The following is a 14153-nucleotide window of genomic DNA, read 5'->3' on the forward strand; positions in this document are numbered from 1 at the left end:
ATCTTTTATTCTCCCTCCATATCCCCCTCTCCCTATTTATGTCGTCTTCTGCTTCTTTTCTTCTTCTTCTTCTTCCTCCTCCTCCTTTTCTTCTTCTTCCTCTTCTCCCCTCATTCTTTTTCCTCATCCTCCTCCTTTTCTTCTTCTTCCTCTTCTTTTTCTTCTTCTTCTTCTTCTCCTTCTCCTTCGTCTATTTCTTCCTTTCCTTTTTCCTATTTTAATGTTCTTGTTCTTCTTTTTTTGAATCTCTCCTTATTATGTTCAGTCACTTTGCCTGTCTCCTACAATGTTTTCAAACGACTTAATCCATGGTTTTAGTCCTTATAGAACGAAATTGAAAGAAAAACGGCTTTTGGGAGTCATTTCAATAGATTGAGATTTTTTAGAAATCTCAATATGGATTTCTCCATAAACTAAGAATGAATTAACTGTTAAGGCACACGAAAATGAGGTACATGTATACTCATATAGAGTTACATACCCCCGAACACTTACTTAACTCTATGGGTATGCTTCTCACAAGGCTTTCTCAAAATACAAAATAACCAATACGTTGGTGAATACTACGTGTAGTTTTTTTCTTTACCATAGTACGAGCCCTTCCCCTGCCCACCCCCCCCAAAAAAGGGTAAAAAATATGTGATTTCAAGTTCAGTGTTGACCTTTTGATGTTGGCGTGTAAACTCAGAATAAGTTTTAGAACAAAGAAACGCAATCCAAATTGTGCTTCCAACACCAACACCGATAGGCCTACCGGATTTGAAATCTCCCATTGTCAGTTGATTCTGACTTTTCTTTCTGTCAGAGTATATTTACCAACATATTCGACATTTTCACCATTTTTTTAATTGAAGCATATACCCTACTTATTAGCAGGGTCCATTGGAGACTGTAGCATGTTGGATTTCCGTATGTACACGTTTCATCACGAGATGGCGCACTCGTCATATCTTGGGACAGAGGCTAAACAAATTATATATCTGGCAGCGGGTTCCGGAACCATGTTTTGAGTCACGCAACCAAATTCATTTTATTTTAAGAGTGATATCAAAATACATTCCGTGAACATGCATCAGAGAAAACCAATTAAAACAAATATAGCTTAATATTCATGTTTATTCAATAAAACCACACAGCTGCAATCCAAAGTGAATACTTTATAAACGGAATGACATTTCAGTATCGTGATCAAATAAGAAAAGAAAATATAAAAAACTAATTGCATTCAGTTCAATAAGAATTTGGGCTTTGGAAGGCTTTATGTTCATATATAATTCATATATGCTAACATACTGATTTAGTTTTAAAAGCATAGTTCAGCTACGATGCAAACTAACATGCCTAATATTCTGAATACGATCATACATGTATATTATTTTAAAGGGCCCTATCACCGAGCTCCAATATCAAATTCTCATTAAAATGTAGAAAAGAAAATGAGATCATTGTTAGGTGCGCGCCCATTTTCATATATTTAAAAGAAATAATAAGGAGGTGGTGGTGGCGACTAAATGAATTTGGCCGAATTCGGAGAAATGCATGATCTATAAATCCTGTATGCTAAATTGAAATTATTGGTGATAATATTTACCAGCCTCATCTAATTTAGAAGTAATTAATGATCCAACATCAACGCTTCTTCTTCTCCGCCTACCCTTCTTTTTCTAGTTCTTCTTAACCCTTTTTCACAGTCTTTTCACTATCTCTCGTTTTCTTCTTCTAGCTTTCACTACTAATACTACTGGTATTACTACTACTTCTCCTTATACTACTACTACTACTACTACTACTTCTACTACTACTCCTTCTAATACTCCTCGTACTACTAATCCTTTCTCTACTAATAATATTTCTTGTGTATTACCACAATCAAAACTACAAATAATACTTACAATTGTATTGCACCATTCATTTATGAAAGTGTTAAATGTAAAAAGCATACAGCTAACTGCCCACTTTCTCCTCCTCCTCCTCCTCTTCTTCTTCTTTTTCTTTTTCTTCTTCTCCTACTCCTCCTCTTCTTCTTCTCCTACTTCTCCTAGTATACGATACTGCTCCTGCTGCTATTACTACTATTGCCTGCTGCTGCTGCTGCTACTTCTACTACTACCACTAATAGTGCTGCTGCTGTTTTAATTACAACTCATTTTATAAACATCTTTCCATGCTATCCTAAAGACATTGCAGCAAATAAGATAATTATGTAGTATGTCATAGAAGCCTATCCCCTACCAGTGCTAGTACAACTTCAATTACAAATAATATATCGTTGTGATACTGATACGGCCTTCGTAACCACCACCATCATGACCGCATTGTTCTACGTTGCGAGTTATCGAGGGTATATGGTAAAAGTTCTACTGTCACAAACATTTTCTACCAAATAATGCTCATGCATGCCAATGATGCTACTACTACACACTATTTCTACAATATATATTACTACTATTACATTATCATATCTCTATTAGTTATTCTACTCTTTTTAAGACTTTGGAATTATGTTTCATATGGATAACATTATAATTTAATAATACTTACTATTTACCTTACACCTATGCTTGGAAGAGTACTACGTATTATCTTTTGTTTGAAACCATGTAGTACAGCTGGGCCATTTACATATATACTGCAATTCAATATAAAATTATTTCCATTACATTTCAAAGTTAAGCACATTAAAAACGGATGTGAAGTGGAAGCAAGCAGTCCTTTGTTCGAAAGAATACCAATAAATAATGGAAGACATAATCATAGACTCCACCGATTCTGAAACCAACTCGGAAATTCCAGAAACAATCGCCACGAGTAAATGAAATCGAATCGCAACGTATGAAATATTATACAGAACACATACATGGCATACACATAATAACAAATAAAAATATCAGTTGACTGCTTTGTAGTTCGGAGTCATGTGGTAATGTATCCAGAAGACGATCATCCGTGATTGCATCAATAAGCATGATAAGCATTAGTTAAAAAGGAATTAAAATGCAAAGAAAAGGGGAAACATGATACAGAACTCGCGTAAAAGACTTCACATTTAACAGTATGAAACAGATACGACATTTCTTTGCAATGACAAAGATAGCAAAGCACTGCAAAACATCAATGGTATATTGGTTTACTTTTTATTAACAATATAATACTTTGCCATAATATTTTATAATTCATGATCAAGTCATGAACATGTATTTTTATGATAGCATACGAGATTGTTCGTCGGTGGCAAGCTTGACAAGAACTATAAATTACAATGAATGTAATGAACTTTTATTTCATTTTAATGAAATGTACCAATTGGATTTGAATTAATTTTCATTTACAACTATGCAAGCCAGCAGATGCATGTAGTGTGTTGGATTTACATCTCGTCAGCGTCTTCTTCCTCCTCTCCTGTGCCGGAATCCACACCGACCTCTTCATAATCCTTCTCCAGAGCTGCTAGATCCTCCCTGGCCTCTGCAAACTCTCCTTCTTCCATACCCTCACTAACGTACCAATGAACAAAGGCACGCTTGGCGTACATCAGATCGAACTTATGGTCGAGACGGGCCCAGGCTTCAGCGATGGCCGTGGTGTTGCTCAGCATGCAGACGGCACGTTGAACCTTCGCAAGATCGCCACCAGGGACCACGGTGGGTGGCTGGTAGTTGATACCGACCTTGAAGCCAGTTGGACACCAGTCGACGAATTGGATGTTCCGCTTTGTCTTGATGATTGCTATGGCAGAGTTTACATCTTTAGGAACCACATCACCTCTATATAGAAGACAACAGGCCATGTATTTACCACGGCGGGGATCACACTTCACCATCTGTTGATTCGGCTCAAAGCAAGCATTAGTGATCTCAGCCACATTCAGCTGCTCATGGATTGCTTTGGTTGTCGAGATCACTGGAGCATAGGTGGCCAGCGGGAAGTGGATCCGAGGATATGGCACCAAGTTGGTCTGGAACTCTGTTAGATCAACATTGAGGGCGCCATCGAATCGCAGAGACGCCGTAATGGAAGAAACAATTTGACCAATAAGACGATTGAGATTAGTGTAAGAGGGACGCTCGATGTCAAGATTAGTGCGACAGATATCGTAGATGGCTTCGTTGTCGACCATGAAAGCACAATCAGAATGCTCAAGGGTGTTGTGAGTGGTCAAGACTGCATTGTATGGCTCTACAACTGCTGTCGAAACCTGAGGAGCAGGATAGATAGAGAATTGAAGCTTAGACTTCTTTCCGTAGTCAACAGAGAGACGTTCCATCAACAGTGAGGCAAAGCCAGACCCAGTACCGCCTCCGAAACTATGGAAGATCAGGAATCCCTGCAATCCAGTGCACTGATCAGCCTGAAATAATAGATAAAACATTTGCAAAAGAGTTAAGAAATCCCTTTTATTGAAAGCAATTCTTACACCTAAAAATAGCCCTTTATATCTTGCCAGTCATTTATTCAATAACCTCCCCCAATCTGTAAGAACACAAACAAATCTACCGGCTTTTAAAAATGCATCCAAAATATCTTTCCTATTAATTTTCCGTAATTGTCACTGACTGAGATTCTGACCATTGTATTGTTTTCATTTTTTATCATGAATATTGATTGTGCTTTTGTTTATGTTTTAAATGTGTATATATTTATTTTGTTTGTTGCTTTTATAGTTCTTATTCTCTTATCTCAAATCTTTATTTTTATCATGTAATTTTTGTCTGTTCAAATGTTTGTATTTATTATTTTGTTCATGATTTATAATTGTATTTATAATTGTTTTATGTTTTTCAACTTTTATGTACGGACTTGCTGAAAAACAGCTTTGCGGCTGAAAGCAGGTTTTTTTTATCCCGTATTTAAATAAATAAAACATACATACATACATACATACATACATACATACATACAAAGAGTTTTGCTCAATAGCTTTATAATTATTCACATTATTTGATTCTTGTCCGTGTTTCTCGGTTTTGCATCCACTATCGTATGTCTGAGTAAAAAAAAATCGAGCTACATGACCTTGAATGTTTTAGCAAGATGAAATGTTTTATCAGTTCACTTTATTGAACTCAAACCGTTAAGACAAATTGAAACAAAAGGTTATCTCTTGAAACAAGCAGGGAAGTATAGAATATAATATACAGTATACAAACGCAATCACAATACAGCTGACGGCAAAGAATGTGTTACATTTTACTTTCATTTTATTTGCTCACCAACTTCCTGATCCTATCGAGGACAATGTCAATGATTTCCTTGCCGACAGTGTAGTGACCACGGGCGTAGTTGTTAGCAGCATCCTCCTTTCCGGTGATCATCTGTTCAGGATGGAACAGCTTCTTGTACAACCCATGACGGATTTCATCTGGATTAAAGGGGGGAACGATGAAACCAAAGTGAAAAGAAGGGAGATGGAAATGCAATGCTGCAATTACTTGCAGCAACTGAGAATATGAATAAAAGATTCGTCTTCGGAAATTTGCATATTCTTCGTGGTCAATGCCAAACATCCGATCGCAAACACCACAAGGCAAGGCATCACAAGCGCCGGTGGCATTTGCGCTAAGAAACTAGCATTTTCTCTTCAAAGATTGACAATTTCCTTTATTTCTTTCAGACTTTTTTGGTTTTATTCGATTGCTTTTTTGTTTCCTTTTTGCTAATGATTTTTGAAATGATGAATTAATTTGATCTAGAAAACAGAGCATTTTAAATATAAATTATTTGATATCAATGCATCGAGGATCACATATTGTTTCTTTGGAACCTGGAAAATCGAAAGGAGTTTTTACGTAAAGTGTATATAGAAAGTGCAGATCTAGTTGGTTAAATAGGAATATATTATATGGAAATTGTGCAAATAGATCCCAAGAAATTATTCACCACTGACTTTGACCTACAGAATTGTTGCTTGCGACGCTATAGAGGTCGAAACGGATTGATATTTACAAAAGTAATGTCCGATGAATATCAAACTTACCAACCACGGTGGGTTCGAGGTCAACGAACACGGCCCGAGGAACATGTTTGCCCTTGGATGTCTCGCTGAAGAAGGTACTGAAGGAATCATCACCTCTGCCATTGTTATCAGTCTTTTCTGTAATGAGACCATCAGGTTGTATGCCATGCTCGAGACAATACAACTCCCAACAAGCATTGCCAATCTGAACTCCGGCTTGGCCGACATGGACTGAGATACACTCACGCTGAAAGATAGGACGGACATGTAGATTATTACGACAAATTAAGGTTCGTTGGTAGCATTTATAGAATAATTGACATGGCAATAATTACGGGAAGCAGAATTGAAATAAAATATAAAAGTAAATGTTTCATAATATTGTAACCTTGATTGATCACTACATCTGAACAAATTAACAAAATGTAGCAACATTATTTTGCACCTTCATTTTAGCACAATGTTGTACTGTTGGGGGGGGGGGGTATATAAAGAAAATATGTAAATGTAAGTGTATGCTGGTAAGAATGGCGTAATAGGGTGTGTGCGTATCTATTGTGGGCATGCCCGTGTGTGTTTTCATCTCCAATGGAGGACATATCAAATCAAAATTGAGGACACCCCACACTGTTAGAAAATTTATCCTTAAAATAAGTTCCTGCAGCAGAGTCGCGAGAACACCTGTAATCTCACCAGATAGCGTAATCTTACATTATATCATGTACAATTACAGGAAATTGGTATTTGGTGTAAGGAACCTTACAAATTTCCTTAAATAAAACACCATTTCCCCTTTTTAAACAGACCTGTTCTGTTAAAGGGGAATCCAACCCAAATAAAAACCTGTTTTTATAGGAAAAAGAAAAATCAGACAAGTTGATAGGTGAAAGTTTGAACAATATTGGACAAACAACAAGAAAGTTATGAATTTTTCAAAGTTGTAAATATTGGTAATCACTATACTCAAGGAGACTTCAAATTGGCCGCATATGGGATGTCATAGTGATGTAAGGCAAGGACTATTCTTCCATGTACTCCACTTCATATTATGGCTAAAATGTCATTTTTCCTCAAAGTTTTACTTCAAATTATATTTTTCTTTCATGAGGACATTAAACAATATACTACCTGTGTTATATTTAGATTACTGCCCCAGGGGAATGGGTACTTAGGAGAAAACCACAAATCCCTGATAATAAAGTACATGGCCTATGGGAAAGTTGTCCTTGCCCCTTGTCATAATTTACTTACCCAGTTGCCAATTTGAAATCTACATACTATCAGTGATCCCAATTTTAAAGCAGCTATAATTTTCTTATTTCTTGTCCGATTTCTTTCAAATTTTCACCATTCTGTTTAATTTATTTTTCTCCTTCCCAACACAACATTTTATGGCCAAGGCTGGATTCCCCTTTAAATTGTAGAAAAATTCCTGTTTTATGAATTTACAGAACGATTCTGTTATTACTTTCTGCAAAATCTTTTTTTTCCTGTAAAATCAGTTTCTTTTAACAGTGCAGATCTGTCTGTGGACTATCCTCGATTAGATAGATAGTGCAAAAGAATGATGGTAGTGTGTGGGTGGAAAGACATGTGCTTGTGTATAAAAAAAGGGGACAGACATATTTGGATAGTATGTGAGGTGAGTGCGCGGGTGTGACAGAGGTAATGTACAATATATATATATATATATATATATATATACATATATATATATATATATACTGTATATATATATATATATATATATATATATATATATATATATATATATATATATATATATATATATATATCAATGTAGAGATAAAGGTAAAATAAAAGACACGCAAACACACCATCACACTCTTACACACCCCAAACCACACAAAAAACTTGAAATTTTAAATAAAACAAATAAAACAGAGAAAAGAGAAGAATAAATCGCAGCCATGCAAGTAATAGTATATACACCAAGAAAATAAGAGAAAAGAAAGACGGGCAGTTGTAGAAAAAGTATAAAAAGGGTGGGAAATTGAAGAAAAAGAAAGACAAAAACGAAAAAAAAAGAGGAAGAACAAAGTTAAAGAGAGAGTGAGATGAAGTAAGGGAGAGAAAGTCAGATAGATAGAGGGAGAGAGAGAGGGTGGGGGGATATCGGTGAAAGGAAGCCTAGGATTAAAAACATATGCAATCATTTTTCTTTTATACTGTATTCGAGCGGAGAAGATCTTTTATCTTATAAGATAAAACAAAATGCATCACACAAATCAAAAGAGGGATTCTTTTGGGAAATTCCAGAAATAATGATATGAATACAATATGTCTGTCATGAATTATTCCTTGTTGAATCAGAGGAGGGATGATTGAACCCCTCAAGATGGGACGAGGAGGAGACAAAAATCATTCACTGATTAATCATCAGGGAGAATCCTTTCCTTACGAAATGAAGATGAGGAAATATATGAGTCACGTTTGGTGAAAAAGGCAGAGGGTAAAGCATGATAAGAGACTTCAGTGTCTGGTGGAGGCAAAGGGTGCGAGGATGGGGGGGGGGGGGGGGTGGATAATGAACTCTATCTGCGGCGCCATGAGTCAGAGATGGCATGGTGACAGTTATTCATGTAGGCAAGTGCGCAAGTAATTTGGACCATGGTGCAAATAAGAAAAAACAAATGCTTTCAAATTAAGGGGGTTATAATTTTTTTTTTTTTTTTACATATACATTTTGAAAATTTGTTTTTGTTTCATTCGGAAAGACTGAAGACGATTTTTTAATGCTGCTTTGAGGTTACCCAAATGCGTAGAGAAGTGAGCAATATTAACAAATCATAAGGTACATCATATTAACAACTGTAATTCTTAGCAGCTAAAACTACATGTATTCATAGATGGGTATGGGACAATCAGTTTGTGCACTCTAGTAAATAAGGTTCAATATTTTACATGTATCCTTCATAGTCGGCGGTAACGTATTTACCAAATGAAGTGATGAATATACAGTGACGAACGAATAAAACCCCACAGAATAGAAAATACATAGAGCAAAATGGGGTGAATCATGCTAAAGTGAGTTAGACACACCAAATTATTTTTTTAATAGAAAAATGACTTTCCCAACTGTTAAGGAAATCAAGATTGCTGAAGTTTTGGGAGTTAAGATATCTTTCACAATGTGCACAACCTGGGAATAAATTTAACAAGAGGAGTGAAAACCAGTAAAAGTCGTCACCATAGTCCCATAGGGAAACATTGAAATACAGACACATCTGGCGGAGAGACGTGAATGTATATTATGTTGATAAGTTTCCCTTGTTTAGTACGAGCATCGACCTTTGCAGATACGCCATATATTGCAAGACCATGTGTTTTCATTTGAAAAGAAACCCTGAAATCATCTCAATGACAATCACTATTTTCTGATCATTTTGTAACGGGCGTACACGATGAAACAAGGGGCTGACTCACAATATAATATATTATTGGAGATAGATATTGATAGATCGAAGCAAGCAGGCCCCAAAAATCTTACACCTTTTATTGTTTTTTAAAATGATTTTGGTATGTAGGCCCTAAACAATCCAATCAAACCGAAGTGAAAGAAAATTTGATTCAAATTATCACATTTAAAAATACAATAAATAAGGAACACGATTTTGGTGATGTTTATATTCATTTATTATTTTGCATAGATTGTAAAACTCTTTAAATATATATTCTTGTATTTTCTATTATTTTATTTATATTCATTTCAATAATATATTCTTTAGTATTGTGGCTAATAATAATAAAAATATTAGTAATGATAATAGTAATAATAATACTAATTATTAGTTTTATTATTATCATTACTATCATCATCATTATTATTGTTATTATTATAATTACTATTATCATTTTCACAATTTCTAGTAGCAGCATTATTCCTTTTGTTATTCCATTATGGGGGGGGGGGGGGGAGGGGTGGGTGTGGGCTCGATCGAACCCCCACTCCCCACCAGTACACCTGTGATTGGTCAACCATAACGTTTACCCAGAGTGAAAAATCCCTTCATCTGCCCCCCATCTCTCCATGTACCCTCCTCTGAGTCGAGGAGAGACTGGGCCTAATGTATTTGCACTTTGCATATTTATCAAGCGTGTCTTGATGATCTAGTCTCGGCGTTACGTATCGATGCGTCACAGTTAACACCGCGGACATCATTTTGTTTTTCTTCCTAAGTCTCGTGTTGACCGATTAGCAGTTATTCTGCAACCCAAAATGTTTAATAAATTCGTATATCGCTTTGCTCACTTGTACAACATTAAGCCCTCTATTCAAATTTTACACCCGAATTACGTGAAGATGCTTCGAATACACTAAAGATAAACATAAACTCAGATCGATATATTTTCATGGAACACACCAGTAAAGACACTTTTTTAAGGTGATTAAGAAATGTTGGAAATAATACATGCAAGTATTAATGTTTGCATTAGTGTTTTGGAAACACAATATCAACGCTATACTTAAAATCCCTTATACTGAACACCGAAATAAAAGTATATGATTACACGCAAATGTTCTGCTCGAACTGCCCACTGTCTAGTTCCAATATTTTGAATATAAGGATATCTGAAGAAACAAACTTTGCAGTATTAATTTCATGACATTCCTTTCAGTAAGATGAAAAGAACTCGGAAATTCTACAGAGAGTTTTTCTTCTTTCCTATCTTTAAAGGATTTCCCGTTTAACCTAATAAGATCTTTACAATCATTTTACCACTATCCCACTCTCTCCTTCATGGGGGGGGGGGGGTGTAGCTTAATATTTTCGAAGAGAGGCGGATATGTGTCCCGATTCCTGAATGTTCTTCATTGCAGACAACAAGATGTTCTTGAGGCATTTTAAATGAAATGTTGATGACTCATGTAACGTCATGCTGACTTGGTTTACCCTAAGGGATATTCGTCTGACTGACTAGCCAGTATAATCACCATCCCTTACTCGTAAATTGCTTTCTATCATGTTATTCAAATATCCATGCACATGTATCCAGTAAAATAACTATAATTTTGCAAAAATAAACTGCATCTCCAACATTCTCTACTGCCTATTAATAATAATACTTTTATTTTATTGAAACATATTTATTCAAGAGAAAACAAGATCATTATAAAAACAATGTTTTATATCAAGGTCCTGAAAGGGTTAAGAGGTTACATCAAAAATAAAAATTGATAAATCTTTCTTCAAAAATTCTCCTTCATTTCTTCACAATAAAACATGTGCAAAGGACATTAAGACATGCACTGAGTTGCTCCATTGTAGGTGTGTAATATATGTTCATATTAGGCAGGTTAGGTGTGTCGAATTCCTACTAATGGTGTTAGTTCTAGAAAAAAAAAGTCGTTTGTGAAATGTAATAGTTGGAATAAACAGACTATGTATTGATTTGGAGCGTAAATATAAAAAAAGGAGTAAAAAACAAGGCTAATGCCACTGGGAAAAGGAAAGAAAAGAAACGAAAGTTAAGTTACCAAAGAAAAGGAATGAAAACATGATTTTAACAAACGGCACAAAGGTCAAGGAAGAAATACTAGAGTATATGAATTATCTTAAACATACTCCATCACAGTTTTGATGATAGCAAAGAGGCAATTATCGCGGTTCAAACCGAAACGAGCACATCCAGCGCAGGCAAATATCAAGATTATCATAAACATCCCTGTTTTGAGGGACGCCAACCGCACTCAATAACCGTACAAGAAATCACATAGATGGGGATAAAGCAGATAAACTCCCCGTGGCGCCTCTAAAGGAAAATGTCAGCACCAATTTACATATCTGATGCAGACGAATTAATTACATTCAGGCATATCAGGAGTGTTGACCCCTGTTCTTGTATGGCTTGGATTTAGCACATAAGCATTCTCAGTGTGCTTAGATCGAGGGATATAAAAGATGAATTTATCTCTTATATTAAATGATATCGGATTATTCGTGTAAAAAAAATTGCTGGCTTCTATTTCTTTGCAGACAAGGACATTAATTGGTATTTAACAGGTCTAAGCATTGAGGTGGTCTTTTTATTGTAATGTGAAGAATAAGTGGTCCAAAAATTGTCAGCATTTTCATTACTATGTAATCAGTTTGATTTCATTTTGTTTTTAATAGTATATATTAATTTCATTCAGTTTAAATCATATAAATAATGGTACATTGCAAGTGTCAAACGAAACACTGTTAATAAAGACACATCAATCGATAAGTATATCTTCCGTTTTCTGTAAAAAAAATCTAATGTGATAAATAGGAAGACATTAGGATTTTGCAGTTTCCAATTGAAGAGGGATGATTTCTGATGAAATAATGTATCAATGAATGTAATTGCATTTACAGAAAAAAAAACAGGAGAGACCGATTGATGATGAGACACACCATAACATTTTTTAGTATCCTGTACTACTCAAACAAATATAAATTAAACCCATTCAACAATATGAATCATATTTTATCCAAATAATCGAAATGATAAAACAATAAGTTATCATAGAAATGTGAGAATAACAAAAATCAATAATATCATGTTTTAATGATCATGGCCATTCCCCAAAACCACAATCGAAGACAAATATTGAAATGTTGTGATTTCTTGTCTGTTAAAATTGAGAGTATCACTGTTTTTTTTTTTATATAAAAGCAAAGGAACCCAACCTAGTGTACGAGGAAAGGAGTAGATGGGGTTATGTTATTTCTCTTATTCAGACCATCAATGGGTAATGCCATTTCAAACAAAACACCGTTTCCCCATATGGAGAAAATTAGGATTAAGATAAATTAGGATTAAGATTAAACAGTGCTCGTCAAACAATGACGGTAGAAGCAGTGGCATAATGAGTCGAAAATAATTTGAGGGGGGGGGCTAGATACGGCGTATCACGTAAAATTTATTAAAAAAGTTGCGAGCGAGCAAAAATGTTCGACATTTTTAATGAAAAAAAAAATCACATTTTGTGATACGTATTGACATGCTATTCAGAAATTTATATAACAATTTACCCTTCACTCTTTCCTTTCCTTTTTTTTCTTGATCGTGAAAGCCCCCCTCCCCCATCTGTACGCCAGTAGGTACGCCAGAAGAATACTGCAAATAATACTAGTCATTGCAAGCAACCTTACATCAAAGAGAACGGTTGCACGATTTCTCTCCGGCAAGAGCCACACCTAAATGAATAATGCATTAACATACATGCACGTGGGCTAAAGGCTTATTGCATGCCATGAAACCGCTGCACATACACGTGCGTTCATGTATTACTCGCACCCGTGTCCAAATCATTACTGTCTTGTAGTAAAATAGATATCGTTTCTTGAAACCTTTTGTTACAAAATTAAAATCATTGATAAAAAAAAATAACATTCAACACCAATAACAAGGAATAAGATGATGGAATCATACCTCAATGTTTGTGAGGTGAATTAAAACAAATATTGTATATAGGCAGTATCCTGATGGATATTTAAACGGAGAATCAAATTAAACATTTGAATATATTTAATGATTGCCATCTAATGTATACGTATCGATAGTGATGTATACGAAATTGAGCTATAAAAATGTTAAAGATGTATTTACTTACCATTATGTTTATTTACTATCTACTGAAGATGTGAATATACCGATAAAAAACTCGAGCAGTCTGGTCCTTAACCTCAAAACACCAAAATTCCGATGAAATAATGAAATTGAATAAATTGTCACCGTCTTATTGATTACAAATGCAGAAATATAAATATTGGCCAGGAATCTCAAGAAAGCTGCGATGGCTCGAGAGAGACAGGCAAGACAGAAATGGCGGGAATAGGGAATGATCCGCTGTATAAATTCACATGCCGACAACGCAGACAATGCGCACGAATGGATATCACGTGATCTCTATAAAGCTCCCGATTTAACATCATATCAAAATTGTATTCGGAGAATCCTTTTCTCTGTTTTCTCTGATAATAGCTACCATCTCCTTAACATACTTGACAGGTCATTTGCTATCAAAGTGTTTCATTCAAGAAATAGATAATTGACATTTTGCATTCAGTTAAGCAAAGCACTTTATTGACTAATTTGAATATTGTTCTCTGTTATATAACATTTTATTGGATATAATAAACATCATTGTTTTTTATAATCATTTTACTAACATCCACTTTGTGGCACTTGAAATTTCACATGCTTAACC

General features: G+C 35.1%; 1 protein-coding gene across 1 annotated transcript; it reads right to left on the minus strand.

Annotated features, from left to right (window-relative positions):
* Nucleotides 1–1098: 1098 nt before the first annotated feature.
* On the minus strand, nucleotides 1099–13826 carry LOC129259655 (tubulin alpha-2 chain-like). Its single transcript, XM_054897921.2, has 4 exons — nucleotides 13557–13826; nucleotides 5975–6200; nucleotides 5211–5359; nucleotides 1099–4348 (listed from the first exon to the last, which is right to left on the minus strand). The coding sequence occupies exons 1-4, from the start codon at nucleotides 13557–13559 to the stop codon at nucleotides 3368–3370; spliced, it is 1359 nt and encodes a 452-aa protein (XP_054753896.2). The 5' UTR covers nucleotides 13560–13826; the 3' UTR covers nucleotides 1099–3367.
* Nucleotides 13827–14153: the final 327 nt, after the last annotated feature.

This window comes from Lytechinus pictus, chromosome 4, assembly GCF_037042905.1.
Source record: "Lytechinus pictus isolate F3 Inbred chromosome 4, Lp3.0, whole genome shotgun sequence".
In the NCBI taxonomy this organism is placed as follows: domain Eukaryota; kingdom Metazoa; phylum Echinodermata; class Echinoidea; order Temnopleuroida; family Toxopneustidae; genus Lytechinus; species Lytechinus pictus.

Coding starts and splice junctions, on each gene's coding strand:
- LOC129259655 (XM_054897921.2), bottom strand. Junction 5,360..5,974: donor CCTCGAACCCACCGTGGTTG/GTAAGTTTGATA, acceptor CCTTTAATCCAG/ATGAAATCCGTCATGGGTTG. Junction 4,349..5,210: donor TCGATAGGATCAGGAAGTTG/GTGAGCAAATAA, acceptor CTATTATTTCAG/GCTGATCAGTGCACTGGATT.